The following is a 20,823-nucleotide window of genomic DNA, read 5'->3' as shown; positions in this document are numbered from 1 at the left end:
GGTGTGTGTGGATCATGAGTTTTTGGGCCACATATTTATAAAAAGGCCGTAGTATATTCACCATCGTTAACGAATCTCGTTAAAAAAACCAATGGCGCCTTCCTTATCACCAATCAGATCACACCACGTGGCAGTTATCGGCGCCGGAGCCGCCGGATTAGTAGCGGCGCGAGAGCTTCGACGGGAAGGTCACTCGGTGGTCGTCTTCGAGAGACAAAAACAAGTCGGAGGAACCTGGATATACACCGATCATATCGAACCCGATCCATTAAGCGTTGACCCGACCCGATCCGTTGTTCATTCGAGCGTTTATGGCTCTCTCCGAACTAATCTCCCCCGTGAGTGTATGGGATACAGGGACTTCCCGTTCGTGGTTCGTTCCGGTGTATCGGAATCTAGAGATCCGAGGAGGTTTCCGAGTCATGGTGAAGTTTTGGCGTATTTACAAGATTTCGCTAAGGAGTTTGCGATCGAGGAGATGATTCGGTTTGATACGGCGGTTGTGAAGGTTGCTCCGGCGGCGGAAGAAGGAAGCGGGAAATGGAGAATTGAATCTACGGAGAAAGAGAAGAAAAAATGGGCACACCGGGCAGTGTAGTTCCGGAATCGACAATGTATGTATTCCCGGTGACATATTGAGAAGAATCGTGAATGAGATAGCGAACAAGAGATGTAAGCCCCGGATCCACAGTCTGTTGCATCTTTAATGGTACAACCTTTTCCGTAACCTTCTTGAGCCACTCTTTCTGGAAAAGACCTTGTGTGATCTCTGACCTGAAAATCCCCGGTGCGATCGAGTTCACTCTGATCTTATAAACAGCTAACTCAATAGCCATCATCCTCGTCATGGTGTCAACACCACCTTTGGAACAAGCATACGCTAGTCCACCGCGCAACAAACCGCGATGAAGCCCAGAGATCGACGAGACGTTAATCACCGAGCCCCCGCGCTCAGCGTCACGCATCAAAAGGCAGACGTATTTGGATATTAACCAAGATCCGGTTAAGTTGGTTCTAAAGACTTTGTCCCATTCTTCTTCTGACAAATCCAAACTCGACTTGACATTGCCTCTGATTCCGGCATTATTGATCAAAACATCGATCTTTCCAAAGGTTTCCCAAGCTTCTTTAACCGCTTTTCGAATAGTGTCTGCTTCTGATGAAACGTCTAGCTCAAGTGCTACGGCTTGGACTCCGATAGCACCAAAGCTGTTGATTTCAGAACAGAGAGAGTTGAGACGATCAACACGACGAGCTGCTGCTACAATCTTACAACCAGCTTTGCATAGATCAAGACAGATCTCTCTCCCTATACCAGAGGAAGCACCTGTCACAAGAACCACTTTATCTTTAAGTTCACACCATGGCTCCAATTGCTTCAATACCTGCTTCTGTCCACAAAAAAAACAAACAATCATCAAGAAAGTGGAAGGGCAAAATGAGAGAAAAGAAATCTCACAGTTTGATGATTGCTCATATTGATTGATGTTTCACTGTCTCGGTGGAGAAGAAATACAATGACACAAGTTATATAATAAAAGCATTTCTCTCTATCAACCAAAACGTGGCAATCTACGTCTGTAATAACAGATTCGTGTAAGTTTCTAACACACCAAATTGATTATTAAAAACATTGTAATCATAAATTGTAACAAGTGTGTGTGATTGTGATTCATAGATTCTAATCAAAGAACACACAAATGGCACCTGCATTATCACCAACCAGATCACACCACGTGGCGGTTATCGGTGCTGGACCCGCCGGACTAGTAGCGGCACGAGAGCTTCGACGAGAAGGTCACTCAGTGGTCGTTTTCGAGAAACAAAAACAAGTGGGAGGAACCTGGATTTACACCGATGAAGTCGAATCGGATCCGTTAAGTGTTGACCCGACCCGATCCGTTGTTCATTCAAGCGTCTATAGATCTCTACGAATCAACGGTACACGAGAGTGTACCGGATACAGAGATTTCCCGTTCGTGGTTCGTTCCGGTGTGTCTAGAGATCGGAGGAGGTTTCCGAGTCATGGCGAAGTTTTGGCGTATTTGAAAGATTTCGCTAAGGAGTTTGGGATTGAGGAGATGGTTAGGTTTGAGACGGAGGTTGTGAAGGTTTCTCCGGCGGCGGAGGAAGGAATCGGGAAGTGGAGGATTGAATCGACGGAGAAAGAGAAGAAAGTTCGTCGTGATGAGATTTATGATGCTGTTGTTGTTTGTAATGGACATTATGTTGAACCTCGTCTCGCTCAAATTCCTGGTAATATATAGTAGTACATTTTTTATATTATTAAAATATTTATATTTATGTTAAAAAAAGTATTTTTAATTAATTCTCAAAAATGTTGTGAGATATTGATATTTTTTGTTGTGTTTTTAGTAGATATTTCTTTTTGATTCAAATTGAAAATTCGTATACATTAAAAGAAATTTGAATTGTCAAATTATCTTATTTACCAAAAGGTTGTTGAATATTAAACAATAAAAAAAAAACATTTTCGTTGCATATTATTAATAATTTCAAATGATAAAATTTAATATTTTGGTTAAAAAGATTGAGTTAAAAAAATTTTGAAAAAAAAGAGAGGAATTTGGTATTGGAATTTCATGAAAGTCAAGACTAATAAATGAGAAGTGTGACTGTGTTTTAATCTTGGAAACTTTTAGGTATAAGTTCTTGGCCAGGGAAAGAAATGCATAGCCATAATTACCGTATTCCCGAACCATTCAGAGATAAGGTACTTATTTTCATTGATCATAATGTTTAATTCCTTGCATAATTGGATTGTGCTGGCAACGATTAGGTTGCTGTGCTTATTGGGAACTCTTCAAGTGCTGAGGATATAAGTAGGGACATTGCTAGAGTTGCAAAAGAGGTTCATGTGGCTTGTAGGTCAAATCCAGCTGATACGTTTATCAAACAAACCGGTTATAATAATCTATGGACGCATTCAATGGTGGGTTAACTTTAGCTCCTAAGTAATACTCGACGTAAAGAAACAATTTTATGTTTTCTTAAATGTCATGCAGATTGAGAGTGTTCATGAGGATGGCTCTGTTGTTTATCAGAACGGGAAGACGATTTCGGTTGATATTATTATGCATTGCACTGGGTATACATTCTTTCTTTAGTTTAGTTTCTGTTTAGTTTCTCATATATCATGCATGGTGTGGTTATTTGACAAAGCGCTTTACTTTTCGTAGGTATAAGTATCATTTTCCGTTTCTTGATACCAATGGAATTGTCACTGTAGATGATAACCGTGTTGGGCCATTGTACAAAGACGTCTTCCCTCCAGCATTTGCACCTTGGCTTTCCTTCATCGGTATACCATGGCAGGTTACATACCTATAAATTGCTCTTTTTCACGTTTCCCCTCAACATTTTAAGTCATAACAAATCGGATTTCAGGTGTTACCGTTCCCTATGTTTGAGCTGCAAAGCAAGTGGATCGCGGGTGTTTTATCGGGTCGGATCCCGCTTCCTTCCAAGGAAGATATGATGATAGAAATCAAAACCTTTTACTCCACACTTGAAGTCCAAGGGATTCCAAAGCGATATACTCATCGTATGGGCAATACTCAGGTTTAAAATCCCAAGTTTCCGCACATAAAAATAAAATAAAATAAACCAAAGCTAAACAGAAACACATCAATGACATTTTTTGTTGTTTGCAGTTTGAGTATGATAATTGGTTGGCTTCACAATGCGGATGCTCAGAAACAGAGGAATGGAGGAAAGAGATGTGTTTGGCGAATGGTGTTAGGAAGGAAGCCCATCCTGAGACGTATAGAGACGAATGGGATGATCATCACTTAGTTTCTGAAGCTTATCAAGATTTCTCTTTGTACTCATAAACAAAACATTTTATACATGAAAGTAAATTTACCGAATTTGTAAATGCCAATACTGCCATTCAATGTAAAAGACATATTGTAAAACATTAGGCGCACCAGGCAATGTAGCTCTGGCGTCTACAATGTATGTATCCCACGGTCTATTACATCTTCAGAAACTACGATGGTCTGCTTCTCGCTGTCGGTGGTGTTATATCATCGTCGCTGGCACTGGCAAATACTATGACTCTCATAGCGAAGATTACAAAACAAAATTTAAGAAAAAATTTCAATGTTCGAGATCAAGACGACAATAGACTCGTATTTTAGGTCTCAGAAGAACTGCTCTGATGAATGATACCATTTGAAACTTGACTCGATTATAAAGAATGTTGAATGTTCTGTGTTTTTGATAGATGGTTTTACAACGTATACACAAAGGTAAACGTATACAAGACTTGCCGAACAAGTATAACGTACAACACAATCCAATGCAGCCTACTAATGATAATCCATTGATTTGACTGTTTGAGAGATAAGAGATACTGTACTGTAGTTCTTTTCTTAATAAGGCTTTCACCACCAAAGTAACTAAAAGTTTTGATGATTTTGCAATTTCAGTATCCGACGTTTTCGAAGCTAAAAGATTTTTCTCTTTTACTTTCGAAACAATTGAAAACAAAGCTATCAGTGGTTTTACTTTGCTTTTTTTCCAATGAAATTCTATTCCGACTTTTGATCTTTAAGTTTTTTACAAATGTAAGAGGAAAATTAATTTAACGTCAGGTCATTCGGCCACTAAGCCAATGGAGACTTAGTAAATAGTGTGGCCCAGCAGAGGTCAATAGCCGCCACGATTTACCAAATTGAGAAGGTCGTTATGCTTCTCAACCATGCAAAGTATCTCATATTTTGGACTCACTCGAACGAGAGAATTTGATCTTATTTCGAGTGGACTAAAACGTAAGTCTTATCTTCAATTATTATTTGCATCGTCTCTAGTACGTTTGCTCAGATTACTAAATTTCAAATTTCAGATCTCTCAATTTCTGTAAAATGGGTATTTCTTTCTCGATACCCTTTGATCCGTGTGTAAATAAAGTCTCTCAATGGCTAGACATGAAAGTAAGTTATACTCACAATCTCGAGAAGAATCTCGCAGCTTTGGAGAAAACCATGAAAGAGCTCAAGGCTAAGCGGGATGATTTGGAAAGAAGGCTCAAAAGAGAGGAGGCTAGAGGTCTACAAAGGCTTTCCGAATTCCAGGTATGGCTTGATAGTGTTGCGACTGTCGAAGACATAATCATTACTCTTCTTAGAGATAGAAATGTTGAAATTCAAAGGCTGTGTCTTTGCCGGTTTTGCTCTAAGAGTTTAACGAGGAGCTATCGTTATGGGAAAAGTGTTTTCTTGAGGTTGAGGGAGGTTGAGAAACTCAAAGGTGAAGTTTTTGGAGTGATAACCGAGCAAGCTTCAACATCTGCGTTTGAGGAACGACCTCTTCAACCGACAATCGTTGGTCAAGACACAATGCTCGATAAGGCAGGGAAACATCTCATGGAAGATGGAGTTGGTATTATGGGTATGTACGGTATGGGCGGTGTAGGGAAGACAACACTTCTCACTCAGCTCTACAATATGTTCAATAAGGATAAGTGTGGATTTGATATTGGCATTTGGGTTGTCGTGTCTCAAGAGTTTCATGTGGAGAAGGTTCAAGATGAAATCGCTCAAAAGCTTGGTCTTGGTGGAGATGAGTGGACACAGAAAGATAAAAGTCAAAAGGGGATTTGTTTATACAATATCTTGAGGGAAAAGAGTTTTGTGTTGTTTTTAGATGACATATGGGAAAAGGTGGATTTAGCTGAGATCGGAGTTCCGGATCCAAGAACCAAAAAAGGACGTAAATTGGCATTTACGACTCGGTCCCAAGAGGTATGTGCACGCATGGGGGTCGAACATCCAATGGAAGTCCAATGCTTGGAAGAGAATGTGGCATTTGATTTGTTCCAAAAGAAGGTTGGACAAACAACACTTGGAAGCGATCCGGGGATCCCCCAACTTGCAAGAATAGTTGCGAAAAAATGTTGTGGCCTACCATTGGCGCTCAACGTCATAGGCGAGACCATGTCATGCAAAAGGACGATACAAGAATGGCGTCACGCTATACATGTTTTGAATTCATACGCTGCAGAGTTTATAGGCATGGAGGATAAGGTTCTTCCGCTTTTGAAGTATAGCTACGATAACCTTAAGGGGGAGCAAGTCAAATCGAGTTTGTTGTATTGTGCTTTATATCCAGAAGATGCGAAAATTCTGAAAGAAGATTTGATAGAGCATTGGATATGCGAGGAAATTATAGATGGAAGTGAAGGTATAGAAAAGGCTGAGGACAAGGGTTATGAGATTATAGGTTGTCTTGTTCGCGCATCATTGTTGATGGAGTGGGATGATGGGGATGGACGACGTGCTGTGTGTATGCATGACGTTGTTCGTGAAATGGCCTTATGGATCGCTTCTGAACTGGGAATACAAAAGGAGGCCTTCATTGTGCGTGCAGGTGTTGGCGTACGTGAAATTCCAAAGATTAAGAATTGGAATGTTGTGAGAAGGATGTCATTGATGGAGAACAAGATTCATCATCTCGTTGGTAGTTATGAATGTATGGAACTCACAACTTTGCTCCTGGGAAAGCGAGAATATGGAAGTATTCGGAGTCAATTAAAAACGATCTCGAGTGAATTCTTCAATTGCATGCCAAAGCTAGCTGTTTTGGATCTATCGCATAATAAAAGTCTCTTTGAATTGCCGGAAGAAATATCAAATCTAGTTTCCTTGAAATATCTCAACTTGTTATATACTGAGATAAGTCATTTGCCTAAGGGTATACAAGAGTTGAAGAAAATAATTCACTTGAATTTGGAGTATACAAGGAAGCTTGAGAGCATTACTGGGATATCAAGTCTGCATAACTTGAAAGTTCTGAAATTATTTCGTTCTAGATTACCATGGGATCTCAACACAGTGAAGGAGCTGGAAACTTTGGAACATTTAGAAATTTTAACCACAACTATCGATCCAAGAGCGAAGCAGTTTTTGAGCTCCCATAGGTTGCTGAGTCATTCACGATTGCTAGAGATCTATGGATCTTCTGTATCCTCACTAAATAGACATCTAGAATCACTTTCAGTATCTACGGACAAGCTTCGCGAATTTCAAATTAAGAGCTGCAGTATCTCTGAGATTAAGATGGGAGGGATATGCAACTTCTTGAGCCTCGTCGATGTGAATATATTCAATTGTGAAGGCTTGAGGGAATTGACGTTTCTGATCTTTGCTCCAAAGATTAGATCTCTTTCTGTTTGGCATGCAAAAGACCTAGAAGATATAATAAACGAAGAGAAAGCTTGTGAAGGTGAAGAATCGGGGATTCTTCCTTTTCCAGAGCTGAATTTTCTTACTTTACATGATCTACCGAAGCTGAAGAAGATCTATTGGAGACCTCTACCCTTTCTATGTCTAGAAGAAATCAATATAAGGGAATGTCCAAATCTGAGAAAGCTTCCACTCGATTCCACAAGTGGCAAGCAAGGTGAAAATGGATGCATCATACGTAACAAAGATTCACGTTGGTTTGAAGGTGTGAAATGGGCAGACGAAGCTACGAAAAAACGCTTCTTACCTTCATGCCAATTGATTTCTCTTAAATGATTTTCAAGGATTGTGTCAGCTGTTACTTTTGAGTATATTTCCAAAAAAAAATATATCCAGAGACCCAGGCTGCTTACTAAGGGAGCAAGTTGGAAGTTGATAATGTCATTTGGGTTCTAAATGGAAACTTTCTATCTCTTTGTTGCTTTCTGCTGAATTCTCTACCTGCTTATCTCTCTGTTGTGTGTTTTGCATTCTGTGTAATCAGTATCACACTTTGTATTATTGCTTTATGTGAGTTCTTTTTATAGTCCTTGCCTTCCACATGAAACATACTTTGATGACTAGTTAGTGATGAATGTATGCAAATTGATTGGGATGTGGATCAACGATTCTGAGTCTTGTGATTTCTAATTATGATCTTGCAAAAACTAGTTGATACTAATAATTCGATAGCTATTGGCATGAGAAAGAAAAGACAGTTGTAGGAGTACTCAATCCCTGAAAAGGCATGTTTGGATCTGAAAGTATTGAGACTGTGAGGTTCTGATGTTTCATTGGACCTCAACACAGTGGAGGAGTTGCTAGTTTTGGAAAGATTAAAAATTTTAACCATAAGAATTGGTTTATGATTCAGGTTTGGTTCAATTTTTAATTTCTCATCTTAAGCTTATGAGCTGTACACGAGATTTAGAGATTAGTAGTCTTCAACTAGAATCATCTGAGATAAAGATTGATATGACGTGCATTCAAAGCAACACAAGTTCTCTGTTGCGCAATCCAATAATTTCTTGAGTCTTTCTGATGTGTATGTATAAGATTGTAAATGCCTAGGGAGTTTACATGGCTGATCTTTGCTCCAAGTCTTAGATATATTGATGTTGAATGTTCTGACTAGCTCTAGAAGATATAATAAGTAAAGAGAAGGCTAGTTTAAGTGAAGAATCAGGGACTTTTCTTACGCTTACAAATTCCTGTTAATGAAGTGTTTATAGTTTCATTACTCAGTTTTGTTTGTTTAATTCTTTTCAGATTGGATAAAATGTTTGTTACAAACAGTATATGCTTCGGCACTTTTTATTTTAAACAGATTTGTGTGTTTGAATGTGGTCTGTCTCTACTCTGTTACTACTATATACCAATATATATGGAATTAACCTTCGAATCTTGGTTAACAAGTAAATGTACCCGTCGTCGCTAATGGAAGACAAAGACTTCCCTCGAAACTAATTCCCCAGCTTAATTAGGTCTTCTATACAATCCACAACAAATTGAGAAATGTGATGGCATAGTGTAACTCATAGTGTGATGATTGCTCATATTGTTTCACTACAACGTGTGTGTTCCGTGGCGAAGGAGAAGACTATCTAACACAGTTTTGATTAAAAAAAAACCAAAACGACAATTCAAGGCATGCCAATGTAACTCTGTCATTAAAAGTTTTGATGATTTTACAATTTTAGTATCCGGTGATTTCGAAGCTAAAAGATTTTCTCTCTCTTTTTTTTTTTTGGAAACAATTGAAAGCAAAACTATCAGTTGTGTTAGCTTTTTCCCAAGGAAGTTATATTTCGACAATTGAGTTTACAAATGTAAGAGAGGAAAGTTATTTTAACGTCAGGTCATTCGGCCACTAGCGAATGGATCCTTTGTAAATAGTGTGGCCTAGCAAAGGTCAACAGCCGCCATGCTTCACCAAATCGGGTGTGAATGTGAGATTTATTAAAGAAGAAATTATTATTATTGATATATCAAACGATCAAAGTTTCTGAGAAGGTCGTCAGTGGACCAAAACGAGATTTCGGACTCACTCGAACGAGATCTTGATCTTATTTCGAGTGGACCAAAACGTAAGTCTTAGCTTCAATTATTCTTTGCATCGTCTCTAGTACGTTTGCTCAAATTAGTAAATTTCAAATTTCAGATCTCTCAATTACTGTAGAATGGGTATCTCTTTCTCGATACCCTTTGATCCGTGTGTAAATAAAGTCTCTCAATGGCTAGACATGAAAGTAAGTTATACTCACAACCTCGAGAAGAATCTTGTGGCTCTCGAGACAACCATGGAAGAGCTCAAGGCCAAGCGGGATGATTTATTAAGAAAGCTCAAAAGAGAGGAGGATAGAGGTCTACAAACGCTTGGCGAAATCAAGGTATGGCTTAATAGAGTTGAGACTATCGAAAGCAGAGTCAATGATCTTCTTAATGCTAGAAATGCTGAACTTCAAAGGCTGTGCCTTTGTGGGTTTTGCTCTAAGAGTTTAACGACGAGCTATCGTTATGGGAAAAGTGTTTTCTTGAAATTGAGGGAGGTTGAGAAACTCGAAAGGAGAGTTTTTGAAGTGATTTCTGATCAAGCTTCAACATCTGAGGTGGAGGAACAACAACTTCAACCGACAATTGTTGGTCAAGAAACAATGCTTGATAACGCATGGAATCATCTAATGGAAGATGGAGTTGGTATTATGGGATTGTATGGTATGGGAGGTGTTGGGAAGACGACTCTTCTCACCCAGATTAACAATAAGTTCAGTAAGTATATGTGTGGCTTTGACAGCGTGATTTGGGTTGTGGTGTCTAAAGAGGTGAATGTAGAGAATATTCTAGATGAAATCGCTCAGAAAGTTCATATTAGTGGAGAGAAGTGGGACACAAAATATAAATACCAAAAGGGCGTTTATTTATACAATTTCTTAAGGAAAATGAGATTTGTATTGTTTTTGGATGACATATGGGAGAAGGTTAATTTAGTTGAGATCGGAGTCCCCTTTCCAACAATAAAAAACAAATGTAAAGTGGTATTCACCACTCGGTCCTTAGATGTATGCACAAGCATGGGGGTTGAAAAACCAATGGAAGTCCAATGCCTGGCGGACAACGACGCATATGATTTGTTCCAAAAAAAGGTTGGACAAATAACACTAGGAAGCGACCCAGAGATCCGTGAACTTTCTAGAGTAGTTGCTAAAAAATGTTGTGGTTTACCATTGGCGCTCAATGTGGTAAGTGAGACCATGTCATGCAAGAGGACGGTACAAGAATGGCGTCATGCGATATATGTTTTAAATTCATATGCTGCAAAGTTTTCTGGCATGGACGATAAGATCCTTCCGCTTTTAAAGTATAGCTATGATAGTCTCAAAGGGGAGGATGTCAAAATGTGTTTGCTATATTGCGCTTTGTTTCCAGAAGATGCTAAAATAAGGAAGGAGAATCTGATAGAGTACTGGATATGCGAGGAAATTATAGATGGAAGTGAAGGTATTGATAAGGCTGAGAACCAAGGTTATGAGATAATTGGTAGTCTTGTTCGTGCATCATTGTTGATGGAAGAGGTTGAATTGGATGGAGCAAATATTGTTTGTCTGCATGATGTTGTTCGTGAAATGGCTTTATGGATCGCATCTGATTTGGGAAAACAAAATGAGGCGTTTATTGTGCGTGCAAGTGTTGGGCTACGTGAAATTCTAAAGGTTGAGAATTGGAACGTCGTGAGAAGGATGTCATTGATGAAGAATAATATTGCTCATCTTGATGGCCGTCTTGATTGTATGGAACTCACAACTTTGCTACTACAAAGCACACATTTGGAAAAGATCTCGAGTGAATTCTTCAACTCCATGCCAAAGCTAGCTGTTTTGGATCTATCAGGCAATTATTACCTCTCTGAATTGCCAAACGGAATATCAGAACTAGTTTCCTTGCAATATCTCAACTTGTCAAGTACTGGTATACGTCATTTGCCTAAGGGTCTACAAGAGTTGAAGAAACTAATTCACTTGTACTTGGAGCGAACAAGTCAGCTTGGAAGTATGGTTGGGATATCATGCCTTCATAATTTGAAAGTTTTGAAATTATCTGGTTCTAGTTATGCATGGGATCTCGACACAGTGAAGGAGTTGGAAGCCTTGGAACACTTGGAAGTTTTAACCACAACTATCGATGACTGTACTCTAGGTACGGATCAATTCTTGAGCTCTCATAGGTTGATGAGTTGCATACGGTTTCTAAAGATATCGAATAATAGTAATAGAAATAGGAACTCATCTAGAATATCACTTCCAGTAACTATGGACAGGCTTCAAGAATTTACCATTGAGCATTGCCATACCTCTGAGATAAAGATGGGAAGGATATGCAGCTTCTCCAGCCTCATCGAAGTGAATCTAAGCAATTGTAGACGCCTGAGGGAATTGACATTTCTGATGTTCGCTCCAAATCTTAAACGGCTTCATGTTGTCTCTTCAAATCAACTAGAAGATATAATAAACAAAGAGAAAGCTCATGATGGTGAAAAATCAGGGATTGTTCCTTTCCCAAAGCTGAATGAACTTCACTTATATAATCTACGGGAGCTGAAGAATATCTATTGGAGTCCTCTACCATTTCCATGTCTAGAGAAAATCAATGTAATGGGCTGTCCAAATCTGAAAAAGCTTCCACTCGATTCTAAAAGTGGAAAGCATGGTGGAAATGGACTCATCATAACACACCGTGAGATGGAATGGATTACACGTGTGGAATGGGAGGACGAAGCTACTAAAACCCGCTTCTTAGCCAACAGGTCTAGTTTCTCATCTTCTCTTATTTGTTTTTCAAATGATTTAGTTTCTCGTGATATGAACTGCTTCCATCTTTAATGTCTCTGTCTCTTTTTGTGTGTGTTAGGTTGATTATAGTCAGAACTCACAAGGTTAAATGGGCTTCTCAGGCAGAAACTTCAAAGTGGATGATGCAATTTGGATTGTGTCTTTTTGTGTTTAAGTCTTTCTCTATGCGTTGTTTTTCTGTGAACTATTTTTTAGATTTGTGTCGGCACTGAACTCTACTATTGCTATGTTTGGAATTTATTGGAATATATCCATGTGCCATTTGCAAATTTGTCCTTTAAAGAACTTTTCTAATAACAGAAATGCGGATACGATTAAATTATGTTGGATTCCTTGTGCTTCAAGTATTGCGTATAACGTTTTGATGTCCGTTATCATCATATCTTATTTAGAATTAAATGTAATCCAACTTAACAAAACACTCGCGATCCACTTGCTTTGCAGCTCAATTATAGGAAACAACTCAATCATATGTGAAATCTTCATGTTGAAGCCAAATTAAACTAGTTATTTTGCATCTATTTTCTAATGAAAAGCTGTCTGAATTTTCCGACAGAATATTAGAGTTTGTTTCCTTGCAATATCTCACTTGTTACTTGTCAGATGACGAAACTATAGGATTTGGAGGAAATAAGTCATCTCCCGAGTATTGTGATAGGATATCAAATTTGAGGATATTGAAATTTTTTGTTCTGGTAAGCAGGGTGAAAATAGGCATACCATAAGATACTGCAGACTGGGAAAATGGATTGATGGTGTCTTAGCTTCATCTGAAATATGAAATTTATAATATTTTAAGGGGATCAGCTGACCCTTCTTCTCTTTGTGGGTCCGCCCAATTGACATCATCTCCACAAAGTCTATATGACCAAAGATTTGAAAACACTTTATAATCACATATTAATTAACATGACACAAAAATCCCATTACATATCCTAACTAATTATGGTACCAGCAGTAAATCCTCCTACCACATCACACCACGTGGCAGTAATCGGTGCTGGAGCAGCCGGACTCGTGGCTGCTCGAGAGCTCCGCCGTGAGGGCCACTCTGTCGTTGTTTTCGAACGTGGGAACCAAATCGGAGGCGTGTGGGCTTACACGCCTAATGTCGAACCTGACCCGCTTAGCATTGACCCGACCCGACCCGTAATCCATTCGAGCCTCTATAGTTCTCTCCGAACAATCATCCCACGAGAATGCATGGGTTTCACTGATTTCCCGTTTTCGACTGGACCCGAAAACAAGTCTAGAGATCCGAGACGACATCCGGGTCATATAGAGGTTCTTGCATACCTGAAAGACTTTGCGAGGAAGTTCAAGATGGACGAGATGATTCGGTTCGAGACGGAGGTTGTGAGGGCTGAGCCGGCGGCGGAAAATCCAAAAAAGTGGAGAGTCGAGTCTAGAAACTCCGGTGATATCTCCGACGAGATTTATGATGCCGTAGTTGTTTGTAACGGTCACTATACAGAGCCTCGTCATGCTCTAATCCCTGGTAATAATTAACCAACTTACTCGTCAAAATAAATCAAAAAGTTTATAAATATGAATTATAGTTAATATTTCTGTTGTCTCTGTTCAAGACAACCCCTATGCATATTTTCTCTGCATGACATACTCTGTTTCGTTGAAAACTTGTAATGCAAAACTAAAAAAAAAAGTCATTTAAAAGACAAAATCATGTAAAAAGAAAATGTTTACATGTAAAAATCAGGGAAAAACATTTTCTTATATATGTAAGAAAATGTTTTCCCTGATTTTTACATGTAAGTTTGATTTTTACATAAAAAGGAAAACAAAATCCTCTCCTTTGAAACAAAAATAATGTAAGTTTTTGTAATAACTTGTTTTTCCAGGCATAGATTCATGTCCTGGAAAGCAAATTCACAGCCACAATTATAGAATTCCAGATCAATTTAAAGATCAGGTAAACACAAAAAACAAAAATCAGATCTCATGATCATTATATGAATCTGTAATGAAGTTTGAATTTATTAGGTGGAAGCTCAGTGAGCGGAGTCGATATAAGCAGAGACATAGTAAATGTTACAAAAGAAGTCCATATATCTTCAAGATCAACTAAACCGGAAACATACGAAAAACTTTCCGGTTACGACAACTTATGGCTTCACTCTAATGTAAGAATCAAAATCATCATCAACCTTATTTATTTGGTCAAATCAAATCCAGAAGATTACTTCTTATCGACATGCATTGCAGATTGAAACTGTCCGAGAAGATGGTTCGGTGGTATTTAAGAACGGAAAGACGGTTTACGCTGATACTATTATGCACTGCACCGGGTGATTGTTCAATGCTGCATATAACTTACTAAACATTGGAACAAAATATTACGCATATGAATGTCTATTTGAAACATTTTAATGAGACTTTTTGTATGAGTAGGTACAAATATTACTTCCCATTTCTCGACACGAAAGGCGAAGTGACCGTTGAGGATAACCGTGTTGGACCATTATATAAGCATGTTTTCCCACCAGCTCTTTCTCCGGGACTTTCATTCATCGGATTACCATGGCAGGTTAATGATTTTTACAATTGTGATTAGAATATGAAGTAACAAACTCTTGATGTCAATCAACTTATTGGTCAATGATTCGGATATTTATAGGTCATTCTTTTTCCAATGTTTGAACTCCAAAGCAAATGGGTAGCCGCGGTTTTGGCTGGTAGGGTTTTATTCGAAGCTCGAAGCCTCATGTATTCCCAAAAGATACACACATCTTATGGCAGAATTAGATTCTCAGGTTCGTACTGTATTCCTTTCCATAACATGTATGAAAACATTATCCAAAAAGAAAGCATACATTAATTTGAATGTGTTTTTTTGGTTACAGTTTGTATACGATAATTGGCTTGCTGATCAATGTGACTATCCTCGTATCGAGAAATGGAGAGAGCAAATGTTTTACAAGGTGTTCAAGAGAATACAATCCCAATCCAGTACATATAAGGACGATTGGGACGATGATCACCTCATCGCAGAAGCATATGAAGATTTCGTCAAATTCCCATCTAACTATCCCAGTTCTTTAATCGAAAGAGAATATACAAGCTGAAAAACATCACTTGAAGTCTCTGAAATGAGGGTATGTGGGTTTATTACATGCGAAATAATGCATATTGTATTGTAAACATCACTTAAGGTCTCTGAAATGTTGGAAACTTACATGTAACAACATTACTTGAAGTCTGAAATGTTCATGATAGGAGCGAGCTTCTTGTCTTTGAAGGCTATTCTTGTCTCAACAAGACAACAAGTGATTGCATCAACTTCTGTAACCTAGCAAGAAAATAACAAATAGAATTAGTCATACAGTATTTTATAGTGACCAGACATTACCACAACGCGTCATTAGAGTAAAAGCAAAAAACGTTAATTCAACTCACAGCTTTTACCCTCAAGGATGATGCAAGTGTTTTAAGAAAGCATATCGAGGAAGCTTTTGTCTAATCTCCCATCATGCAACATATTAGCGACCAAGCCAATGGTTGAAGCATCTCCAACAAACCTGCAACTCCTCATTTCTCTGATGAGTTCAGCTGATGCTGCTTTGTCACCATCTCTCAGATGTGCCCTGATAAGTGTATTATATGTACCACTATCTGGAAGAGGCCCGTCTTCTTTCATTTTTTTTAGCAAGGCATAAGCTTCCTGTAATAGGCGTTTACTACACAAGCCTGAGATCATGGTATTGTAGGTTACAACATTAGGCTTCACTCCTTTAAGGCTGAGGCTACAAAATAGATCCCACCCATCATCCACCTTCCCAGCCTTGCACATCCCTTCAATCATAGTAGTATATATGTAAATATCAAGTTTTATCTCACTCTTTTGCATATAGTCGAAAACCTCCAATGCTTTCTCTAGCTTCCCGTTATTACAGAGTCCATCTAACAAAATGCTGTATGTCATTATATCAGGAGGTACACCATCAGAAACCATCTGTTTGAAAACCTTTTGGGCATTATCACAGTCGCCATCATGAAAAAGCCCTTGGATAAGAGTGGTGTAAGTGACTGTATCGCCAACCAATCCTCTATGAGACATCTCGCGGAAGAGTTCCGTACCATCTTCTACTCTCTTAGACTTGCAAAATCCCTTTATGAGAGTATTATATGTATCTAAATCTGGGAAACAGTCCTTGCTAACCATGAACTCAAACATCTGCTTGGCCTTGTCTAGACGATCATGCATACAGAACCCGTTGATCAATGAATTGTAAGTGAAAATATCAGGATCTATAGACCTTTTGATCATGTCATCGTGCAATTTCTCAGCCTCTACAAACTTTCCTTCTTTCACAAACGCATCGATCAATGCATTGAACGTGACTAAATTAGGGTTGATTTTCTTCTCAATCATATCACTCAGTAGTTGAGAGGCATCACTCCATCTTCCATAACTACAAAGGCAACTTATGAGGGAGCTGTAGGTAACAACATTTGGTCTAATTCCTTTGGTTTCCATTTCTTTGAATAGGTTGAGTGCATCATCCACATGTCTATATTTGCAGAGACTATCGATGATTGTGTTGAAGATAACAACATCCGCCTCTATTTTCGCAGCTTCCATCTTGTTGAGCAGATTAAAAGCCAAATCAATATCACCTCTCTTACATAATCCATTTACTACCACTCCATAAGTAACCAGATTTGGTTGACAGCCTCTTTGAACCATTCGATCAACTAACGCCACAGCTTCAGAAGCTTTGTTGTGGAGAAAAAGCCCATGAATCAAAGTTGTAAATGTGATTGTGTCAGGTCTATACCCCATTTCCACCATTTGATCAACCAAAGCTACAGCATCTGAAATCCTCTTACCGTGACAGTATCCATTGAGAAGAGAAGAAAGCGTGACAATGCTGGGCTCATAGCCGAGTTTCATCATCTTGCCAAGAAGAGCTAAAGCAAGAGAGATTTGAGAGCGTCGGCAGAAACAGTTGATCAAAATATTGTAAGTATATAGATTATGTGAAATTCCTAACCTCTGCATCTTCTCACCTAGAGAGATGACAAGATCAAACTTTTTCATCTTAGCAATGGCACTCAACAGTTTATTGAACTCAAAAATGGAAGGTAAAGGACGTGACTTGACCATGCCACCGAACAAACCAATTGCATCATCTAACTTCAAATCCTGTAACACTTTTCTACTCAAGTTCTCTCTGTAATCACCACTGCTACCAGAAAAAGCTCGTCCCCAGCAACAGAAACCGTAAAGATTGAAGGAGTAAGGAGCAGTTGGATGATTACCTTTCCCCAGGAGATTCCGACGAACAGACAATCTCTTCGCCGTGGATGATAATACATGTTTGAGTTGATGATTAGCAAGGACTGTTTCCCAAACGTAGTGACTTATAATACTCTTATAAAGGGATTTTGTAAGGCTAAGAGAGTAGACGAAGGTATGGAACTCTTCCGCGAGATGTCTCAAAGAGGATTGGTTGGCAACACAGTCACTTACACCACTCTTATCCAAGGGTTATTTCAAGCTGGAGATTGTGATATGGCTCAAGAAATATTCAAAGAGATGGTATCTGATGGCGTGCCTCCCGATATCATGACATACAACATTCTGTTAGATGGACTCTGTAAAAATGGGAAGCTAGAGAAAGCATTGGTGGTATTCGGGTATATGCAAAAGAGTAAAATGGAACCTATATTTACACATATAATATTATGATTGAAGGGATGTGCAAGGCAGGGAAGGTGGAAGATGGGTGGGATCTATTTTGTAGCCTCAGCCTTAAAGGAGTGAAGCCTAATGTTGTAACCTACACAACAATGATCTCAGGATTCTGTAAGAAAGGTTTTAAGGAGGAAGCATATACCTTATTCAGAAAAATGAAAGAAGACGGGCCTCTTCCAGATAGTGGTACTTATAATACGCTTATTAGGGCGCATCTTAGAGATGGTGACAAAGCAGCATCAGCTGAACTCATCAAAGAAATGAGGAGTTGCAGATTTGCTGGAGATGCTTCAACTTATGGCTTGGTCACAGATATGTTGCATGATGGGAGATTGGACAAAGGATTTTTGGAAATGCTATCTTAAACAGTTTATCCTTGTTGAGGAACCATGTGCCCTAACAACTTTTGGCTTGGTGACTAATATGTTACATGATAGGAGATTCCTTGATATGCTTTCTTAAGTCAGTTTATCTTCGTGAGAATAGTCGGACAAACCATGTTCCTTTGAAAGCAGCATTTGAGAGGTAAATTAACTTTTTATATTGCTTTTCTGTTGATTACTTCTCAACGCGTGTTCTCATGTGTCTATTTTTGGTTACGGTTTTGTAAAAGCTTCATGAACAATTGAACATGACTGATACTAATCTTTGTTATTTCCCCGTTAGGTTGCGAATAACTTGATAAGGAGCTCTCTTCAAGCTCGAGGGAGACTTTTGTTTTGTTTCTCACCTTCCTTCTTCTTCCCAAAGCTCCCCTCATATGTGGCATTGTAATGTCAAATGCTTATTTATTGAAAAAAAACGAAATTTTTGGTGAACTTCTTGTGAACTGCAAAAGCTTTTTAACTCGTATTGAACCATGGTTACAACTGTTTTGGTGGTCTTGTAGGAGATAAAGAAAGCTCACAAATTACAAAATTTGATAGATGTAAATAATTGTGGTTTTTGTTTTAAAATGAAGCTCAGTTCTAGACCCACATCAAGAATGGTAAATTGCTCATGCTTCCAGAGACCAGCGTATCTCCTACTCCATTAATTCGAGTTGATGAAGGCCTCGCTGCTGCTAAATTTTCATTCTTACTTCCATGCTAGTACTTTCCATTTTATAGGGCACAACTTGGTTCTCTAGCATTGTAAATTGATTATGTCGAAGTACATTGTCATTTCTGTTGCCGACAAGCTTCTAGTAGAGTATCTTCTTATCATGTTACTATATCCTGACTTACATTTCAGGATGAATCTATTGTTGTTGTTGTGTTTCTTCACATCATACTTACTTTATTTTTTGTTGTTGTTGATTGAGTAAGGGAATGATGTGGGAACGTAGTATCGATAAGGCATACACAGACGAGAGAACGAGCGGATAGCCGCTAGTTAAAACCGTTGAGAAACAACAGAAGATCTTGAACAATAAGATTGTAACAGAGATACTTCCCGCTATAAAATTCTACCGAGCAGAATATATACTACAAGACTGCAATCCCAAAAAAGATGAAAAGCTTAGAACTTACATAGCAAACATTATTTGAAGTCTGAAATTTTCATGATCGCAGCTTCTCTGACTTTGACAACCATTCTTGTGTGTAAAGAGTGTTTGCATCATCAATTCTTGCCTGGAACCTAGCGTGAAAATAACAAATATAATCAGACAGATTCCATGAAGCTAAGTCATACCATCAAAACAGAAATTTCCATTAATAGCAGCAAAAACGTTAATTCACCTCACTACGTTTTTCTCGAGGATGATGAAACTGTTTAAAAAAAGCTTTTTCCCAATCTCCCATCATTTAACATATTAGTCACCAAACTTATTGTTGAGGCATCTCCAGTAAACCTGGAAGAGGCCCATCTTCTTTCATTTTTCTGAACAAGGCATCAGCTTGGGAATTTTTTTCTTTTGGAACAAAACTCTGTTTTCAAAACTTGAATAATAATTTCAATTTTCAACTAATAAATAAATAATTTCAACTTAAATTATAATAATAATTTCACATTTTTTACAATCGGTAAAAAAAAAAATATTCTTGAACTCAATGGAAAGTCATTCTATAACTTTAGTAACAGACAAAATCCAATTCTTTAATTGCAACACAAGGCAATGTTCTCATAATTTATTCCCATAAAGATTATATAAAATCACATATAGCTTATATATGCATAGTTGGATTGCTTTGCCTTGGCGTATCTGCTTTGGGTGATAAAGAATGAAGCTAAGCGAGTCAAGAGGCGAAACAGAGAAGCACAGGCGACAACAACATTTCGAGCACGAGCTTAAGAACATGATCTCTTCCTTAACCCACATGGGAGGAGATAAGGCAGGACCTAGCCAATACGATGAAGAGGAAGATGGTATCAGAGTCATCACACTTTCTGGATCCAACCTTGGAGCCACCATGAAGACCGAGCTTGACAACAATCATGGAGACAGAGACCAAAATGGCGACCACGAGCTTGATTTCCTAAGCACTTATGTTAATAGCAACTTCCAAGCTGTGAACAACTCGATTATGATAGGGGCCAAGTACGAGACTCATGATCCTGGCGTTCATCTTGACATTTCGGGCGATGTGGAGAAACCTTCGGTGAAGATACCTGCGAGGAGTTCAAGGGGAAAGAAGGGTAAGACTCCTGCCAGAAGTGACCGTCGAGAATCTGAACATACTAATTGAATGGTATGGTATATTCATGGATCAGTGTTAATTCTCTTTTTTTATTTTCTTGTCTTGCCTTCTCTAAATAATCAGAGAAGTGGTGCATGCCAAAGCACTTTACTTTCTCTTCGAGGTTGTTGTTTTCGCTTGCGCTTCTTATTATCAAACATGTTCTATATATAGTCTATTCTCAATATAAATAAATGTATGAAGCATGGTGTGGTCGATCCTCTTTGATATGATTATTTGGTTGATGAGGGAATGTAGAGGCCATACCTTGTCCAAAAAAAATCAAACTCTTTCAGACCTCAATTGTATTTTACTGGAAATCAAAGAAACTAAGCTGAGCATAGGGAATGTCC

At 38.5% G+C, this 20,823-nt stretch overlaps 9 protein-coding genes and 1 long non-coding RNA gene across 20 annotated transcripts; 7 read left to right on the top strand and 3 right to left on the bottom strand.

Moving 5' to 3' along the window:
- Window positions 1-91: 91 nt before the first annotated feature.
- AT1G63390 (flavin containing monooxygenase FMO GS-OX-like protein) lies at window positions 92-598 on the top strand (the record flags this gene model as incomplete). The annotated part of the gene is made up of 1 exon (NM_001334089.1): window positions 92-598. One exon carries the CDS (start codon window positions 92-94, stop codon window positions 596-598), a length of 507 nt encoding a protein of 168 aa, NP_001319303.1.
- AT1G63380 (NAD(P)-binding Rossmann-fold superfamily protein) lies at window positions 549-1,809 on the bottom strand (the record flags this gene model as incomplete). Of its 4 annotated transcripts, none has more annotated exons than NM_001334086.1 (2): window positions 549-1,578; window positions 1,708-1,809. In NM_001334086.1, one exon carries the CDS (start codon window positions 1,416-1,418, stop codon window positions 555-557), a length of 864 nt encoding a protein of 287 aa, NP_001319302.1. The 4 variants fall into 4 exon arrangements, with proteins under 4 accessions (NP_001319302.1, NP_001320557.1, NP_001320558.1 ...); NM_001334087.1 differs by having other exon boundaries at window positions 554-1,391; NM_001334088.1 differs by lacking the exon at window positions 1,708-1,809 and having other exon boundaries at window positions 554-1,391; window positions 1,460-1,647.
- On the top strand, window positions 1,392-3,944 carry AT1G63370 (Flavin-binding monooxygenase family protein; the record flags this gene model as incomplete). Of its 2 annotated transcripts, NM_105016.2 has the most annotated exons (7): window positions 1,701-2,256; window positions 2,664-2,734; window positions 2,801-2,953; window positions 3,027-3,109; window positions 3,201-3,336; window positions 3,409-3,582; window positions 3,675-3,944. In NM_105016.2, 7 exons carry the CDS (start codon window positions 1,701-1,703, stop codon window positions 3,852-3,854), a joined length of 1,353 nt encoding a protein of 450 aa, NP_176526.1. In that variant the 3' UTR covers window positions 3,855-3,944. The 2 variants fall into 2 exon arrangements, with proteins under 2 accessions (NP_001320337.1, NP_176526.1); NM_001334085.1 differs by lacking the exons at window positions 3,409-3,582; window positions 3,675-3,944 and adding an exon at window positions 1,392-1,596 and having other exon boundaries at window positions 1,679-2,256; window positions 3,201-3,363.
- Window positions 3,945-4,737: 793 nt separating this feature from the next.
- AT1G63360 (Disease resistance protein (CC-NBS-LRR class) family) lies at window positions 4,738-8,575 on the top strand. Of its 2 annotated transcripts, NM_001334084.1 has the most exons (2): window positions 4,790-5,099; window positions 5,205-7,870. In NM_001334084.1, exons 1-2 carry the CDS (start codon window positions 4,890-4,892, stop codon window positions 7,542-7,544), a joined length of 2,550 nt encoding a protein of 849 aa, NP_001320502.1. In that variant the 5' UTR covers window positions 4,790-4,889; the 3' UTR covers window positions 7,545-7,870. The 2 variants fall into 2 exon arrangements, with proteins under 2 accessions (NP_176525.1, NP_001320502.1); NM_105015.2 differs by having other exon boundaries at window positions 4,738-8,575.
- A 102-nt stretch (window positions 8,576-8,677) lies between these two features.
- On the bottom strand, window positions 8,678-9,280 carry AT1G08607. The gene has a single exon (NR_139463.1). It is a non-coding gene; the product is annotated as an other RNA (long non-coding RNA).
- AT1G63350 (Disease resistance protein (CC-NBS-LRR class) family) lies at window positions 9,119-12,416 on the top strand (the record flags this gene model as incomplete). Of its 4 annotated transcripts, none has more annotated exons than NM_001334082.1 (3): window positions 9,119-9,334; window positions 9,409-12,048; window positions 12,153-12,416. In NM_001334082.1, the coding sequence occupies 2 exons, from the start codon at window positions 9,428-9,430 to the stop codon at window positions 12,304-12,306; spliced, it is 2,775 nt and encodes a 924-aa protein (NP_001320908.1). In that variant the 3' UTR covers window positions 12,307-12,416. The 4 variants fall into 4 exon arrangements, with proteins under 4 accessions (NP_001320908.1, NP_001320909.1, NP_001320910.1 ...); NM_001334083.1 differs by having other exon boundaries at window positions 9,249-11,441; window positions 11,550-12,048; window positions 12,153-12,373; NM_001334081.1 differs by having other exon boundaries at window positions 9,190-12,048.
- Window positions 12,417-13,039: 623 nt separating this feature from the next.
- Window positions 13,040-15,177, top strand: AT1G63340 (Flavin-containing monooxygenase family protein; the record flags this gene model as incomplete). The annotated part of the gene is made up of 7 exons (NM_105013.4): window positions 13,040-13,592; window positions 13,954-14,031; window positions 14,096-14,235; window positions 14,318-14,400; window positions 14,504-14,639; window positions 14,730-14,792; window positions 14,956-15,177. 7 exons carry the CDS (start codon window positions 13,040-13,042, stop codon window positions 15,175-15,177), a joined length of 1,275 nt encoding a protein of 424 aa, NP_176523.4.
- On the bottom strand, window positions 15,078-17,254 carry AT1G63330 (Pentatricopeptide repeat (PPR) superfamily protein; the record flags this gene model as incomplete). Of its 3 annotated transcripts, NM_001334079.1 has the most annotated exons (3): window positions 15,078-15,196; window positions 15,289-15,401; window positions 15,518-17,219. In NM_001334079.1, one exon carries the CDS (start codon window positions 17,217-17,219, stop codon window positions 15,540-15,542), a length of 1,680 nt encoding a protein of 559 aa, NP_001322079.1. The 3 variants fall into 3 exon arrangements, with proteins under 3 accessions (NP_001322079.1, NP_001322078.1, NP_176522.2); NM_001334080.1 differs by having other exon boundaries at window positions 15,187-15,401; window positions 15,509-17,219; NM_105012.3 differs by lacking the exons at window positions 15,078-15,196; window positions 15,289-15,401 and having other exon boundaries at window positions 15,540-17,254.
- A 226-nt stretch (window positions 17,255-17,480) lies between these two features.
- On the top strand, window positions 17,481-18,175 carry AT1G63320 (Pentatricopeptide repeat (PPR) superfamily protein; the record flags this gene model as incomplete). Its single annotated transcript, NM_105011.3, has 2 exons — window positions 17,481-17,744; window positions 17,822-18,175. Exons 1-2 carry the CDS (start codon window positions 17,529-17,531, stop codon window positions 18,173-18,175), a joined length of 570 nt encoding a protein of 189 aa, NP_176521.2. The 5' UTR covers window positions 17,481-17,528.
- Window positions 18,176-19,967: 1,792 nt separating this feature from the next.
- Window positions 19,968-20,815, top strand: AT1G63310 (uncharacterized protein). Its single transcript, NM_105010.5, has one exon. The coding sequence runs from the start codon at window positions 20,015-20,017 to the stop codon at window positions 20,477-20,479; it is 465 nt and encodes a 154-aa protein (NP_176520.1). The 5' UTR covers window positions 19,968-20,014; the 3' UTR covers window positions 20,480-20,815.
- The last annotated feature ends 8 nt before the right edge of the window (window positions 20,816-20,823 follow it).

This window comes from Arabidopsis thaliana (assembly GCF_000001735.4).
Source record: "Arabidopsis thaliana chromosome 1 sequence".
Lineage (NCBI taxonomy): Eukaryota > Viridiplantae > Streptophyta > Magnoliopsida > Brassicales > Brassicaceae > Arabidopsis > Arabidopsis thaliana.
This window is presented reverse-complemented; position numbering and strand designations above follow the sequence as displayed.

What these genes read in the sequence shown, in the direction of transcription:
- AT1G63310 (NM_105010.5), top strand. Translation starts at nt 20,015, where the DNA reads ATGAAGCTAAGCGAGTCAAGAGGCGAAACAGAGAAGCACAGGCGACAA.
- AT1G63360 (NM_105015.2), top strand. Translation starts at nt 4,890, where the DNA reads ATGGGTATTTCTTTCTCGATACCCTTTGATCCGTGTGTAAATAAAGTC.